The 17,021-nt window shown below is 34.6% G+C and overlaps 1 protein-coding gene across 1 annotated transcript in view; it reads left to right on the top strand.

Annotated features, from left to right (window-relative positions):
* Nucleotides 1-17,021, top strand: part of LOC107966649 (ankyrin repeat domain-containing protein 30B-like) — a 118,703-nt gene that overhangs the window by 20,335 nt on the left and 81,347 nt on the right. Inside the window, 5 exon segments of the mRNA XM_054675061.1 lie at nt 980-1,010; nt 13,226-13,316; nt 14,152-14,239; nt 15,964-15,992; nt 16,091-16,163. Coding sequence (XP_054531036.1) covers nt 980-1,010; nt 13,226-13,316; nt 14,152-14,239; nt 15,964-15,992; nt 16,091-16,163 — 312 coding nt within the window.

Here is a 17,021-nt window from a genome sequence, read left to right as displayed (position 1 = left end):
TGTTTCCCTTAGTATTTGGGGCATTCTAGTACGTTAATCAAACCCAAAGAGGGAGTCATGAGAATCCCAACTTGAAACCAGCTGGTTAGATGATTCAGAGACCCACATTTGCAACTGATGTGGGAGGGCAGTCTTGTGAGACTGAGCCCTCAGCCTGTGGGATCTAACACTATTTCTAGATAGATAGTTTTGGAATTAAATAGAGGACAACTTGCTGGTTTCTGCTACAGAAGTGATTGCTTATTTTTTGGTGGACAAAATCTTCCACACATTTGGTCACAGAAATCTTCTGTTTTGATGATTGTGGCATGAGAGCAGAGGGAAATCGTGTTGTGTGTGTTTCTTTCTACACATAGAGCAGATAAAGAGAGACTACTGTGTACTCTGCTCTAACTGCTCTTAGTTCATTTTTCTAGAAATTATACTTTCTAAGGTTGACACTGTCCACTTACACTAATTCTGATAATAATACAATTTTCTGTCCGTCTTACAGGATTCTGTTTGGATTATGACTATTGTATACTGTAGCTCACTTGTAGAGATCAGATTGTGATAAATTCTATTTTTCCGTGCATTTGAGAACTATAAAGGAGGGGAAAAGTGTTCTTAATGCATTAATTTCCTACCAAGAGTATACTTAATAATAATTTTACTATAGTCTCAATGTATGGTCCCAAAGGAAACCTTTATATCAAATCATCTGAGTCTTCATAACAAAGTGTTGGAATATTATGCTTTTTTAAACAAGATCTGGATCATGCACGAAAATATGCATGATTCTTTTAAGTTAAGTTGAAGTCTCGCAATGTCTCCTAGGCTGCTTTCAGACTCCTGGGCTCCTCAGGTGATCCTCCTGCCTCACCTTCCCAAGTAGCTGGGATTACAGGCATTTGCCATCATGCCTTCTTACGTTGTTAATACTCTGTATTTTCTATTTATATTTGTTAATTTAATGTATTTTACTTTTTTTCTTTAATAGTGGATGTGAGTTCTGTAGAGCCTATATTCAGGTAAGACTTTGCGGTTTTTTAAAACAAATAGGTTAACTCAGAAAATATAGAGAAAAGAAATCACTATCTGCTGAGTATTCTACTCTGGGCTAGACAACATATTATGTGCTTAATATTTATCATCTCACATAGTCATCACACAGCTTTGCAAAGCATCTGTGCTACTGTCACCTACTTTGTATTAATCAGGCAAATGTGGTTCAGAGAGGTTGATTAATTGGCCTATGATTCATAGCTAAAAAGTAGCTGACCCTTGAGTTTGCCATCTGCCTACTTTGCTCCCTAATCCCTTCTCTTCTCCCTCGGCATAGATTGATGGAGACCTCTGCATCACTGAGATCAAGGTACAGGTCCAGATTGGATCAATTCACAAAGTTACATTTTGTTATAGGTTAACTCTTTTTAGAGTTTTCTCTTAGAACACTCATTCATCAAATACTTTGTTCTAACATGTTTAACTGTTAAAGCGGTAACCAGTACCTTGTTATTATCATCAAAGTGTTTAGAGCAGATCTTACTTAGCTGTGGCCACAAGACATAGGCTTTTGTTTCATAAGGAAGACCAGGTAAATCTATAGATGGATTATTTTACTCTTAGTGGAGAATAGATATAGATATGTTATGTTAATCATATTTAGAGGCTATATCTTATAGAATTCTCTATTGACTGACTTCCAAGTTTAGTTTTTCTTCAAAGCAGTACCCTGCCTAGTTGCAGGCATTTTTCATTTTTTTTCTAGAGTCTTTTTTTCTTCCATGACTTTTCTATAATCTTTTCCTGATTACTTTCTTCTCTGCTTTGCTTGGTGTTCGTTTCTTCTATTGTTTTATTTCTTTCTGCCAGCACCATTTTTCTATAGCTAAAATAAAAGGCACATGGAATTTTAGGATTTTAAGGACTCTTGGAGGCTAATCAAAATACTTTCATATTTCAACATGTATTTAATATCCTGGAAAAATGGTTGTTCAGACGGAGAGTCTGAAACTCAAAGTGACTTACTTAAATATAGGAGGTAGCAGAAGTAATATTTAAACTGATTTCAAAGCCCATTACTCTTGTTTTTATATCATCATGTAAGTGAGTGTTTGAATAATAGGAAGAGGGAATGGGTCTAATTAAACAAATGGAAAAGGATAAGAATGGAATTAGCTGGAGAACCCAGTGGAAGTAGATAATAATGGAATTATCAGGGAAAGGCCACGTTTGAAAAGAAACAATCCCAGGATTGGTAGGAGTAAGGGTTTTACCAAAGAGATCAGAATGTTGGATTTTATGACAAGTTTGATTAAAGATAAATTAGAGGAACAAAAACACAGAAGACATTGGGGGTTATCTAGAAGAGCATACTAAAATAGGGTTCAAAGAAGTCCTGAATAGGTCACTGCTTTTTTGCTTGTTTAATTGGAGGAATGGGCAAACTTCAAGCTTTCTATTGAAAGATAAAAAAAAAAAAGAGCCACTGGGAAAGGTCTCTACAATCCGATAGAAATATCCTATTCTGTTCTTTCACCCCAAATCTCACAAGAGTGGCTTAGAGCCCCTTGAATGCTAGGGGATTAAAGGTTGCTGAGTCACATAGATCTGTGGCCCAAGGCAGATGTCCCCTCCCCTTTGTCTCTTTTCCCAAGCCTCTGATGTCCTACCCATGTACATATAAAGCAGGGGTAAGATTGACTGGCAAGTAAGTCGTGGTTCAGTTGGGTTTTTGGTAACATGCTTATGCTGGAGGTGAATGACTGACTGAGACTCCATTTCGTTGTTTTTCAGGAACAGGTGAATACAGAACTTCCTGGTTGGTCATTGAGTTTATCTTTTCAGTAGTCTGTGCTTTGATGAGCTGAATATTTAAAGGTTGGAGACTGCCATGAAACCCTGCAGAAGAAAGATCTGGAAGTGAGAGAGACACTTTCACTATATATAGTGGCTCCCACTTCCAGATCTTTCTCTCTGTATATATAGTACTTAGAGAAATCCAACTATCAGGTCTCAGTTTTTCTAGCAGTCTCTCTCCTTGGGTATAAGTACCTATGAAGATTTTTAAGGCTTTGCTAGTTTATGTAGACCTGAACAAGGAAGGACAGGTATAAAATAAGTAGTTAGATTTTATTAATTTTAATGTTTCAATTTTTGTGAGAAAAAATATTCTGAATAACAAATATACATTTGCAACTTGAAATTTGTAGGTTCAGCTTTTCAACATTTCAAATATTTCAGGGCACTGTCTTGTAGTGTTTCAGGGTGAAGGGAAGCAACAGGGCCTTCTTAAGTGGCTTTTATGTTGAAAAACAAAGAATGTCATTTTCCAGTGACACAGATTAGTCTTTGAATCAGAGATAGACAATGGATAAGGGACAAGGTAACTGTATCTTTCTTCCTTATTTTAGGTTATCAAGTTTGTTCCAGTTTAGATATCAAAAGTTATGTCAGCCATTAAGTAGATTTCCAGTTCATCATTGAGGACAGTTTGTGAGGATGAATTATACTCAGGGTATGCCAATTATATTGGCAGTCACTATTTCTTATGGAACTAAGAGTCAGTCTTTATTGTATGTTTTAGGTTGGGGAGGTAGAGTCAAAAATAGGTAACTAAAATCATTTTTAAAAACAGAGGACATATTTTAATTCTACCAAGAAACATGATATAATATACAGAGGGCTGGTCTTTCCTCAAATTTTGTTTTTTTTTATTTTATAGAGTGAGCACCAAGATATGAACTGGCAGATTTTCTTTTTAAATATATGAATTTGCTAAATTCACTATTTCAATAGTACACTATTGAAAATTCACAGTGTACAAAAGTTGAGGAAGACTTTAATCTTGCTACCAAGGTAAAATGTTCTTTTGTGAAGTTGATTTTCTCAGTTGCAATATATTTCTGTATAGTATTTCTTAGCAGTGGTGTATGTATCATTATTTCATGTTGATAATATAAAGTTGGTCAGATAAAAACATTTTATAGAAATATGAGTAGTTGATTTAAACAGTTATTTTTTTTTTTACTTTAGTAAATAACAAATGATTGGTAAATACTTTGAGGGTGTGAGGGCCGAAAAATGGAATGGGCTGGAGAATACATAGTGACAGGAACATTATACTAGAAAAAACTTTTCCACAATAGAGAATATATAAAATATGGTAAAGATTTATTTGGATAAGTAAACTTACTGTGACTTTTAAAATTATTCTTTTGTAACTTAAAACAAAATTCATGCTTAAATTTGTCTTTATGGACCCAGTTTCTTATTATAGTAATCAAGGAATCTCTCTGATACTGTTCAGTTCTGAAACTGTGCCACATAGCATATAGGTTTTTTTTTTTTTGCATGTATTATTTTGATATCACGTAGTTTTCAGGAGAGAGCTTTTTCTCAGTTTCTCTTCTTGGTTCTTTAATTACACCAAAATAATATTAGAAATTGTGAAAATTTATTTGGGCATGGTGATGCATGCCTGTAGTTCCAGCTACCAAGGAGGCTGATGCAGGAGGATTGCTTGAGCCCAAGAGTTTGAGACCAGTGTGGGCACATAGTGAGACCTTATCTCTAATTTTAAAAATAATTTTAGACATTTAGAAATGTAAATTCTGTTTCTCAGAATCTGTATTATTAAGGCATGCCAGTGTGTTTTCTAAGTTTTTCATTAAAAGTATGCTTTAAATTCTTCATCTAAATGAAGAATGCAGATTTTACCCCAAGTAAACAACCAGTTCTGGAAGCAGAGACTCTGAATAAGCATATAGTAAGATTTTAATTTCAGAATTTTTAAATTGCAGTTTTTAAATATATTGTTCAAAGATCTTTGATCACATTTGAAAATCTTAAATTACAGAAGATTTTGTATTTAGGTATTTAAATAATCATTTTGGAGCTCTTGCATCACTATGAGATACTGCAGGTTAGAAAACATACGTGTGTGCATCCTAGTGTACCCAGAATACAGTCTTGCCTATAAAAAGGATTTTAAGAGGTTTTCAATGTGAATAAATAAGCTGACAAATGAATTTTTATATAATGGAATATTACAAGTGAGATAATATGCATGATATATCTTATAATTAAATCTAATGCATTCAAAAATATGGCTTAAATTTAATTTTCTTTTAATATTTAGAATGCATAAATTCATGTGAAAATATGTCTCAAATAAGACAATCAGAGATATGTAGTAAATAGGAAAGAAAAAAGATTACACTATATTTTCTAGTATCCTCCAAGTGGAGTTTAGATTAAAATAATTTTAATCTCAACTCATGTTCTTTTTTTTTTTTTTTTTTTGAGACAGAGTCTCTCTGTCATGCAGGCTGGAGTGCAGTGGTGTGATCTCGGCTCACTGCATCCTCTGCCTTCTGGGTTCAAGCAATTCTCCTGCCTCAGCCTCCTGTGTAGCTGGGACTACAGGCGCATGCCACAATGCACAGTTAATTTTTGTAATTTTAGTAGAGACAGGGTTTCACCATGTTGGCCAGGATGATCTCTATCTCTTGACCTCATGATCCGCCCGCCTTGGCCTCCCAAAGTGCTGGGATTACAGCTTGAGCCACCGCGCCCATCCAAAACTCATGTTCTATTAAACATATCTTTTCAAGGAATACATTACTCTAAAATTCCGATTACCAGTACTTTCTTCAGGTGAAAAGTTTATGGAACATTCCGTTTTAAATTTTTTCTCTCTCTGTAGTAAGAATATTCCCGCTTTTAGGTATTGGCTGAAGACCATGTTTAACTAATTGAATGTCTTATTATATAATAATAAAATTAAAATCTTTATTACCCAGGTATTAACAAATAACTAATTGTAGTGTAAATACTGATCAGCATTATAGGAATATATTATGAACAAAAGTCTGTACTTTATGTGTTTCATCATATGTCTTATAGTTGTTGTTTTTCATTTTATTTCATGACTGAAGCTCATACTTGATTGACTGGTCACGTCTCTTGTTTGTTTCTCCCTCCTCTTTCACCTTTTTAAAAATGATTTGCCCCAGACATTTTTTCTCACAGAGTACATTTCTTCAGTGTCTGCTTTTTAGAGCATTGCTGTCTCAATTGTCAGCATATTTATTTACAGGTTTCTATTTAGTGGCTATGTATGATTTTCATTAATCAATCATTGCCCTCTCCATGATTTATTCTTTTTTTCTCTGTTTCTTGGAAGAAGCAGAATTTATACAATTATTTATACTTAGCTTTTTGCCGTTCAGAATAGAAACAACCTATACTATTTCAATGCAAACCCAGTTAAATAAGGTACTATTAAAAACTAAACTTTCATATTTTTCCACACAAGAGGTAATTAATACAACTGTAAATTAGGAAGAGATATTTCAAAATATAACATGTAATTTAACTTTTTAAATTTTAATTATTTCTACAATACTATAAACTATGTAAGAGTAAATTTTTGTTCTAGGTTATTTTAGCTAAAAAAAAAAAAAAAATCTAAGGGCCAGGTGTGGTGGCTCATGCCTGTAATCCCAGCACTTTGGGAGGCCAAGGCCGGCAGATCACAAGGTCAGGAGATCGAGACCATCCTGGCTAACAAGGTGAAACCCCGTCTCTACTAAAAACACAAAAATGTAGCCAGGTGTGGTGGCGGGCGCCTGTAGTCCCAGCTACTCGGGAGGCTGAGGCAGGAGAATGGCGTGAACCTGGGAGGTGGAGCTTGCAGTGACCCCAGATCACGCCACTGCACTCCAGCCTGGGTGACAGAGTGAGACTCCGTCTCAAAAAACAAACAAGCAAACCAAGAAATTATTTTCTGACATTTATCAGAACATACTTTATAATCATGTTCCAAGTAGATAACATCTGCATAGTGCAATTCTGCTAATTTGCAGGATTAATTTTGAAGCCAGTGTAGAATAGTGCAAAAGAAAATAAGGCTTAGAAGGCACTAGGAATCTATTTAGTTCTGAAGTTGTTTGTCTAAAAACTAAATAATTTCTCTGCATTGATTTATGGGCAATTATATGATTCTGTGTATATCTAGATGTACAAAAGCTCTAATTGGATTCAGGGAGAAAGAGTTTAAACTGTAGTCTTAGTCTTGCTCAACTTGGAACTTGAAAAGATAATGCCTGGGACTTCAAAATATCAGTATTGGTATATTTTGATTATCCAGTATAGATCTGAAGGAACATTTCAGGAGTTGGATAAACATGAGAAATAGGACACCTGTAAAACTATAATAACAACAATTTGGTTGAGTAGTATTTTAATAAGTAGACATTCTTTTCACAAATAGAACTCTTTGAGTTTCTTTGTGGCAGCCATGTTTGCAGCCACATAGGTATCATATAATAATGATGTATTCCAAGGTCACAACTGTGGATGTGGAAGAGATAGCAAAGGCCTCACCAGTTAGGTAGAAGCAGCAGCTGCATAGTGGTAACAGCAATGAGTGGATGTCAAAAGATAAGTCTGTATTTGGTTCTGACACTTACTAGCTATGGGAACTTGGAAAAAATCAATTAACTTAACCAAATGCAACTAACTTGGTTTATAAAAATAGCACTCATATCTACCTCTTAGTTGCATGTGATGAAATAATGTTTTAACAAATGTGAAAACATTTTTTAAACTGGAAAGTCTGTATACAAATGTAAGACAAAATGATTAAAGTGGCATTTATGTGAAAGCAGTATTGTTAGCACAAGAATGGGAAGTAAGAACAGGCATGTGGATTTCTAATTTTGGGTAAGGGGATGGTAACTTTCAGCAGGCTACTACTGCAGATTTTCCATAGAAATATAGCAGTTTGGAAAGTGAGACTTTCCTGATGAGATTTTCAGTATTTTGACCTGGAGTAATTCCTTTCTGAGTACCAACTGTGTGCTAGGCAGTGAGTCTGAATATCCAAGATGAGGGATTATGCTGTAGTAGTAGGAAGAGAATAACAAATAAAAAACACTTATAAGCCACTATAACTTTTTCTTTAAAACAAAACAGAGAATGTTCAGTTAGAGAAAATTGAAGAACTTTATAATTAGCATGCGTATGGGAGTGGCAGTGGAATTCTATGGTCAGAGTAGATCTTTCTGCAACTGCCATTTAATCTCCCGTCTCAAAGATGAGGAGTAAGCCATATGAAAGTCTAGGAGGAAGACATTCTGAACAGAGAACAGTGGACCATATTTGTTCATCATTTTGTTCTTAACAACCTAGAATGACTAGCATGCAGAAAGTGGGGTAACCACCAACATCATCATCATCCTCATTATTCTAAGGTGAAGAAAAGTCTGCAAATATGTGTCTGGCATATGTTAGATGTTTCACGAACACGTTTTTATTTTTCTCTTTTTATGAAGGCTTGCTCTACTTTTCTGAAGTTGTGTATTAAGAATGAATTGCGTACTTTATCTAATGATTGTTTGCTTTCATTTAAAAATAACATAAATATAAGTTTTTCTTATGAATCTTTCCTTTTATTCAAGCAGTTCTTAATCAGCAAAAACTTGTAAAAATCATTCTTATTATTTTAAGCCCTTGTTTTCCTAACTGAATCAGCTTCTACAGAGTTCTACTCCTACTCTGCATGACATACTCTGAAAATTCTCTTCATGCCATGCATAGTTTTTAACAAAAATTCTATAATTATGCATATGTCAAGTGTTTAATCATATTGTGTTCTGGTTGAAATGCCCTATTATTTTTGGTGAGGACTACAGAGTAAGGCAGATACTTTGAAGTTAATTCCTTTTGAAATATGTACACGAGTGAATTTTTTCTGAATATGATTTATTTTCCATGCTCAGTAACCCAGTCAATAGCCACATGAAGATAAAAGGTAAGTGTGATCTACAAAGCATATGTGAGGTTTTCTCTTGAAATGTTTTGGTTTTCAATATGTGAACAGCTTTAAATCTAATTGCCTTTAAAGTTAAAAAAAAGTTTTAATTATTTTTTTTTCTTTTTTGAGACAGAGTCTTGCTCCGTCACCATGCTGGAGTGCAATGGAGTGATCTCGGCTGACTACAACCTCCACCTCCCAGGTTCCATCGATTCTCCTGCCTCAGCCTCCTGAGTAGCTGGGATTACAGGCACCCACCACCACACCCTGCTAATTTTTGTATTTTTAGTAGAGACGGGGTTTCACCAAGTTGGCCAGGGTAGTCTCGATCTCTTGACCTCATGATCCCCCCACCTTGGCCTCCCAAAGTGCTGAAATTACTGGCATGAACCACTGCACCTGGCCCCATAAAAAAGATTTTAAATAAAAAATATTGATGCTTGTCATTTTTATTATTTTTAAATTGAAAATATTTATTGACGTGGCTCAAGCCATAATCCCAGTGCTTTGGGAGGCTGAGGCGGGCGGATCACTTGAGGTCAGGAGTTCGAGACCAGCCTGGCCAACATGGTGAAACCCCATCTCTCCTAAAAATACAAAAAATTAGCCAGGTGTGGTGGCTCCTGCCTGTAGTCCCAGCTACTCAGGAGGCTGAAGGAGGAGAATCGCTTGAACCTGGGAGACAGAGGTGGCAGTAGGCCGAGATCACACCACTGAGTCACCCCTGTGAGACTTCATCTCAAAAAAACAAAAAAAGGAAAAAGAAAAATTATTTATTGGTATTACCTTTAACAGATTATCTCTAAGAGTGCTGCACAGAATTATATGTGTTTACCTGATGCTACATATCAAAAAGATATCAAAACAATAAATCACAAAATAGAAGGTAAGAACAATTTTTTATTTAAAACATCTTTTGACCAAATGTTTGTCTAAATTCATGAGGACTGATATACTCTGACAGCCAGAGAAAATTATTTTTTAAATGCATAACACGGAAGAACAAAGGCAATGAAAGTTATGTGTCTTCTCAGGTGTCGACAACAGATTATATTGAGAGTGCCAAAAAAGAGCTGAATTATTAGTTTAAATTCAATATACTGTAAGACCTGAGGAAAGGAGTGAAAGAGGGAATGAAGGCTGAGAAAGACAGAGAGTACAGAGAGTACATGAGGCAACAAGAAATGGGTTTAGGTAATAGAGGATGGTAAAATAAAATAATTCTTTAGCGAAAGATAAGGCATGATTAGAAAGTTTTGAAGAATATAAGGTGACCTTTCGTTACCAAAATTTGCCAGAGAATTACAGCAAACATGTTTTCACTCTTGTCTTTCTCACTGGTGGGAAGGCATTAGGGATGGAAGCACCTGACCATGGAGAGTTGTGTTTTATCTGCAATGGGTTAATATAAGCATATTTGCGCAGCTGTGCGTGTATATAATTTGTCATATACACTTGGTATTGACCAGAAGTTTTCAAACTTTAGAAAATCAGCTGAATACCTTGTCAACAATGCATGCTGTGATTCAGCAGACTTGGGATTCTGGAATTTTTAATAAGTTCTCAAGTGATGCTGATGCTGGTGGTCCTTGGACCTCACTCTTAAGTAGCAAGGGAATAGCCTTTCCTTTGGAAAAATCTGGAAGAAGGGCCATTGGATAGAAGGCCAAGACATAACAGGGTCAAGGGAAAGCATTATATTGCTTTTACTTCTGAGTGTGTTTCTGACCAGAGGGGAAAAAAGAGGTAAAGAAATGGTAATTACAGATGTCAGATACTACCCCTAAACAAAGAGGAAAAAAAGTGTTGGGAAAATTGATTTTAAGAGATGTTGAATGGGAAGAATCAAGACTACAGATGTAGACATTATTTTGGCTAAGGAAGAGGGATTGTGAGGCAGGACACGGGGTAAGAGAGAAGATAGCCAGGCAACTTTTGAGTTTCTGAATAGGATATTTGAGTGAATTCACTTCAGATGCATTTAGAATATTTCTGTTAAATGAATATACTGATTTTCTGCCTCATGGCTGTCAGTACTCCTTGGACCTTTAATTCCATGAAATGTGGGAAATTTAGGTTACTTACAGCAATCATTTTTCCTAGAAATGTCTAATGTTTCTCCAAGGAGGCCCAAGTTGATTCTGAAGCTATTGTTGCATTGAGGAAAGACTATCTCATTGTAATTAAAGCAGCTTTTAATTTATATGCAGTACAAGTTCTTTAAGCTTATTTATTTAAAACACATTCACACCAAATATACTGTCATGGCATATTGAAATTTAAAAGGGTTGAACATATATTTCCTAATATCAAAAAGTTAATTTCTTGAAGAATCTTACTTATTGATAATGTTTTTTGAAGAACTGTGTAATAAAGATTGCTTAGTCAATCAAACTAAGTAATACTAAAAAATAAAAACAGAGAGAATTGAGAGATGATAAGTAATTAAAGTTATCTGAGTGAATAGCAAATTTCAGACATAGTGTGTTTCATGGGAGAAGAGGATATTATTTCTTTTGTGAGGAAATAATTAATACAAATTAGTCAATTTTTATTGCTTTTTGCATTCTAATGAAAATAAAGTTAATTTTTAGATTTTTAAGATTGTAGTTCTAACCAATTGACTATAGAAGTGGTGGTTGTTATTCAATAGAATATACAGGCTCCAGAAGAAAGTCCACAGATTCATGAATGAAAATAGATTTGTGTATGTTTTTAAAATTTATAATAAGGAATGCTCTCATGAATGTATCTGTGATTAACGTTTTTAGAACAGATGTTCCCATCAGAATCCAAACGAGAGGAAGATTAAGAATATTCTTGGGATTCTGGGGTATTGTGTATTATTGCTGTTATTATTCTCTAAAAATATTAATATTGAGTGATGTGAAAATGCAAAATCAGAGGCTTTGACTTGGTTTTCTTACCACTGCATATGCTCAGAAGATATTCTGATATTTCTAAAAACATACTTGGCTGGGTACTGTAACTCATGCCTGTAATGCCAGCACTTTGGGAGGCCTGAGGTGGGAGGATCACCTGAGTTCAGGAGTTCGAGCCCAGCCTGGCTAATATGGTGAAACCCTGTCTGTACTAAAAATACAAAATTAGTTGGATGTGCTGGTGCACACCTGTAATCCCAGCTACTCGGGAAGCTGAGGCAGGAGAATCACTTGAACCTGGGAGGGAGGAGGTTGCAGTGGGTTGAGATTGCACCATTGCACTCCAGGCTGGGTGACAGAGTGAGACTGTCTCCAAAAAAAAAAATACTTAAAAAAAATCTATGTGGTAAGTAGATTACTGCTTGATGGTGAAATTCTACTAATTTTCAGAATGAGTTTTAGACACTAGTGTAGTATAGTGTAAAAAATAAGGCTTAGAATTCACCAGTAATTCACAAGTTCTGAGGTGAAATTTGGCCAAAAACTAAAGAATTACTCTGAGTCCACCTGTGGGCAAATATATGATTCAGTGGTATATCTAGATGTACAAAAGTTCTAATTGGATTAATAGAAAAACAATTTAAGCTGCAGTTTTGTACAACTTGAAACATGAAAAGATAATGCTTTGGACTTGAACTTATTGACATATGTGTATTGTCCAGTATAGATCTGAAGGAACATTTCAGGAGAAAAAAATGCATAAAGAATAGGAAACCAGTGGGACAATTTGTTTGAGTAGTGTTTTAAAAAGTAGAAATTATTTTTATAAATAGAACTCTTTGAGTCCGTTTGTGGTAGCCATGCTTATAGCAACATAAGTATCAAATAATAATGATGTGTAGTCCAAGGTCACAACTGTGGAAAGACACAGGAAGTGTCTGACCTCTTAGATCCAAGCCCCTGCTGCACAGTGGTAACAGAAATGAGATGTCAATAGACAAGTAGATTTTATCTAATTTGTCCATAGACCAAAAAAAGACTTTTTCTAATATTTGTCAGCTTTCATTTAAACATAACATAAATATAAGTTTTCCTTACTACTTTTTCATTTTATTCAAGTACTTTTTCTATCAGCAGACATGTTATCAAAAACATTTTGATTATTTTAAGCCCTTGTTTACCTAAATATAGCCGCTTCTACAATGTTCTGAGTATTCTTTTTTTTTTTTTTTTTTTTTTTTTTTTTTTTTTTGAGACAGAGTTTCGCTCTGTCGCCCAGGCTGGAGTGCAGTGGCTGGATCTCCGCTCACTGCAAGTTCTGCCTCCTGGGTTCACGCCATTCTCCTGCCTCAGCCTCCGGAGTAGCTGGGACTACAGGCGCCCGCCACCACGCCCAGCTAATTTTTTTGCATTTTTTTAGTAGAGACGGGATTTCACCATGTTAGCCAGGAGACTTATTCTTAACATTCTCTTCATGCCATGCATCATTTTTAACACTAAATAATTCTATAATCATGAATATTTTCCATGTTTAATGCAGTATGTATTTGCGGCAGCACTCCTCTCCAGGAAGCACCAGCTGCAGGGAGTCTGTCCCTTGCAGACCCCTGACCCAGGGAAAGATGAATAAAGTACATTGACACACAGATATTCTGCTCTGCCAGTCCAGATGAGGGTGTCCGAGTGGTTTACAGACTCCCTGCTGAGTTCTGTGAACACTTGCCACTATGGCCCTGATCAGCTAGTCAGACTCGCGTTTATTCAGTAAGATAATAATTAACAAAAGCTTGAGTCAACACCATTAGAGGTTAATTGACATTGTGGACTTCCCAAGTAAAAAGCACTTAAGCACCTGTGGTACATCAAAGGTTAGTCTTAAGATTATATGAGTAAACTAGCTAGCTAGGTAAACTACTCTGCCTTCCTTTATGACTATTTTAATTTGTTTAACGAAAGGTAAAGATCAGGTTGCCTTCAACCGTATCCATTACCAAAGTTATGCAAACTTCTCGGCCTTCGAAGAAGTTTTGTGTCTATCTCTATAACTATCTCTCATATTTTTCCCACCAGCCTGATTGAACCCCAACATGTGTTATGGCAGGTAGCAAGTGTATTGTATTTTGTTTGATGTGCTTTCTTGATTTTTTGGTGCAGAAGATAAAGTAAGATATTTTTAAGTGAGTTACTTTTTGAAATACGCAGATGAGTGAAAATTTGTGTCAATATTATTTATTTTTCATGCTCAGTAACCGAGTCAATAGCTGCATGAAGATAACAGATAAGTTTTGACCTAGATAGCATATGTGAGGGTTTCCATCAAAATGTCGTGATTTTCAATATGTGCCTATCCTCAAATCAAATTGCCTTTGAAGTCAGAAATTGAGTTTAAAAAATATTTTAATTAGGAATTTTGATGCTTCTTATGATTTTAAAATTGAAATTATCTATTGATACTACTTTTAACAGAGTCTCTTTGAGAGTTCTGCAAAGACTCAAGTGTGTATACCTGAGTCTATATATCAGAAAGTAATGGAGATAAATAGAGAAGTAGAAGGTAAGAACAACTTTTTATTTGAAAAGTCTTTTAACCATACGTTTGTCTAAATGCATGATGACTGAAATACTCTAATAGCCAAGTAAAATTACCCACTAAATACATAACATCGAAAAGAGAGGAGTAAAATGATAAGTTGTGTATCTTTTCAGGTGTTGGCAACAGGAATATATAGAGAGTGCAAGAAAAAAACCGAATTATTTGTTTGAATCCAAGATACTCTAAGACATGAGGAAAGTCAGGAAATAAGTAAGGGAAAAGGAGTAAAAAGGGAATGAAGACTAAGGAAGGCAGAGAGAGTACAGGGAGTTCATGAAGGAACAAGAAGCAGGTTTATATAATGGAGGTGGCAAAATAAAATATTTTTTAGAAAAGATAGACCATGCTTAGAAAGATGGCAAGAATATAAAATGATCTTCTGGTCCCAAAACTTGTCAGAAAATTATTGCTAAAGTTTTCTCACTTTTCCTGTCTTTCTCACTACCGGGAAGGCATTAGGAATGGAATTATCTGAGCATGCAGAATTGTGTTTTATTTGCAATAGGTGAGTATTAACAAAAATGCATAGGTGTGCATCTATATAATTTGTCATATACAGTCAGTATAGACCAATACTTATGAAACATTTAAAAATCAGCTGAATACCTTGGTAATACACAGTATCATTCAGCACAATTGAGTTTCTAAATTTTAATAAGTTCTCAGGCGATGCTGATGTCAGTGGTCCTTGGAGCTCACTTTGAATAGCAAGAGGAGTGCTCATTAGGTTTCTATGTTACAATCAGGCATGACAAATATATATTTTGCTGATGTTAGCTATTCAAGTGAGATATATTTGAAACTAAGAACATTGGCTTTATATTTTAAGAAAGTGAGTTGTTTTGGTAAAATTGCCATTCCAAAAAAATTTATTATAGACTAATGATACACCAAATCAGACAAATTGTAGGAACTAAAAAAATACTGAATTTATACTTGAATAATAAGATTGCTTTTTAAAATAAATATTGTGGTGACTTAACAATATAAAAAGTTATTTATGTTTAATACGTCTATTGCAATTAATTCTTATATAAATATGTCAATATTGAAAGCTTATTATAAATTATTTCCATGATGAGTTTTATACATCTTCTTGCATAAGTGGATCAAGAAGCATTCAGATGGATAAACTGGAGGATACAGAAATATAGGCATATGATTACACCATATGGTTATGGAAAACAGTGAATATTTATATTTAGTATTATGACCTAAGTATATATCCAAGCTGATCAATTCATAACACTTCACTGATGAGATGTCAATTCTACATTCAGCTGAACTCTCATCATAACTATGTACCTTTCCAAAGATAGGCCATATTAAAGAACATGATGAATAGAATAATATAAATGATTTTAATGTGTTTCATTAAGTATATGGTGTAGCATTCCATGTTCAGGTTTGACATTTATTTTCTCGTATCAACCCTTTTTACACGTGAAACACAATCTCGCTTTTGAGGTCTTAACTGCATGATCTATGAAACCTATATTTATATTTTCTTCAGTGTATTCCTGTCATGTGTGTGTCCTAAACAAACCAAAAGAAAACTTCCCAAATCTAAACTATTCATTCTCAAAGTCGACCAAGAGGGCTCAGTTAGATACTATCACTGCATTCACTCGGTTGGCTTTGTCATATTTACTTATGATTGATGATAAATCTCTTTTGCATTTTAGAGCTTCCTGAGAAGCCATCTGCCTTCAAGGTATTTAGTTTTATGGTTTCATTTTGAATGACTTATTGACTATGTATTTTGTGAAGTACACATTCTTTATTGATCATTTTTCTTCCAAACCCATTTAGCCTGCCATTGAAATGCAAAAGACTGTTCCAAATAAAGCCTTTGAATTGAAGAATGAACAAACATTGAGAGCAGGTAAATTTTTCAATTTAACTATGCAAAGATGAATATTTCAATATTGGACATTTTGATAGTCTTTCTATCCCCAATGATTTATTTTTTTCAACTTTGATGAAAAGATTTGATCTAGATAATGCCAATACTGGTATTTATGCTTGAAAACCTGATATTACAAGAACAGTAATTTTCAATATATTTTTTTAAAAATGTAGCCTTAATCTCAGGTGCTTCTACTTTTGTATCCCAAAACTGTAATGTTTTCTATTTTGAACTTCTGTATTTCTTAAAGATTCAAGAAGGTGAATTTTGAACTCTAACTCTTTTCAGTTCTTTGAAGCTTGATTCAGATTCCACGGTTTACTTCAGGATCACGTCTTTTACTGATATAACACTTGTGTTTTAATATTAATTACCTCATTTCCGGTGTTGTCACTTTGGGAATCCTAAGAAACTCAGTAAGTCGGATCAGTGAACTCTGTGTATTTGTGTGTGTGTGTGTGTGTCTGCGTGTGTTCCTGTGTGTGTCTGTTTATGTGTGTGGTACCTTTACCTTGTAAAGATGAGGAAAGTAATTAGTCATTTATTTGTGAATATTTGATAAACACACTTTTTCCTAAAACTAATTCTGAAGCATTTGGCTTTAGAGCCTTTTTACACTAACCTACTTTTTAAAACTATTCTTAGGCATGTTTAAATATTTTACAACGTGTACGTGGTCAAATTTAATATGTACAATTTTTTTTCAACTTCTAATGCATACATGGTGGTACAGTGTAATGTTCAGCAGCATTCTTATTTGATCAGCATTATAATTTTTGGAGTCATCCATAAAGGACACAATTAACTGTGTTTTTAAATATTAGGTTGTTTATA

Source organism: Pan troglodytes, chromosome 22 (genome assembly GCF_028858775.2).
Source record: "Pan troglodytes isolate AG18354 chromosome 22, NHGRI_mPanTro3-v2.0_pri, whole genome shotgun sequence".
NCBI lineage: Eukaryota > Metazoa > Chordata > Mammalia > Primates > Hominidae > Pan > Pan troglodytes.
The sequence above is the reverse complement of the archived record's forward strand: the minus strand, read 5'-3'. Positions and strand labels throughout refer to the sequence as shown.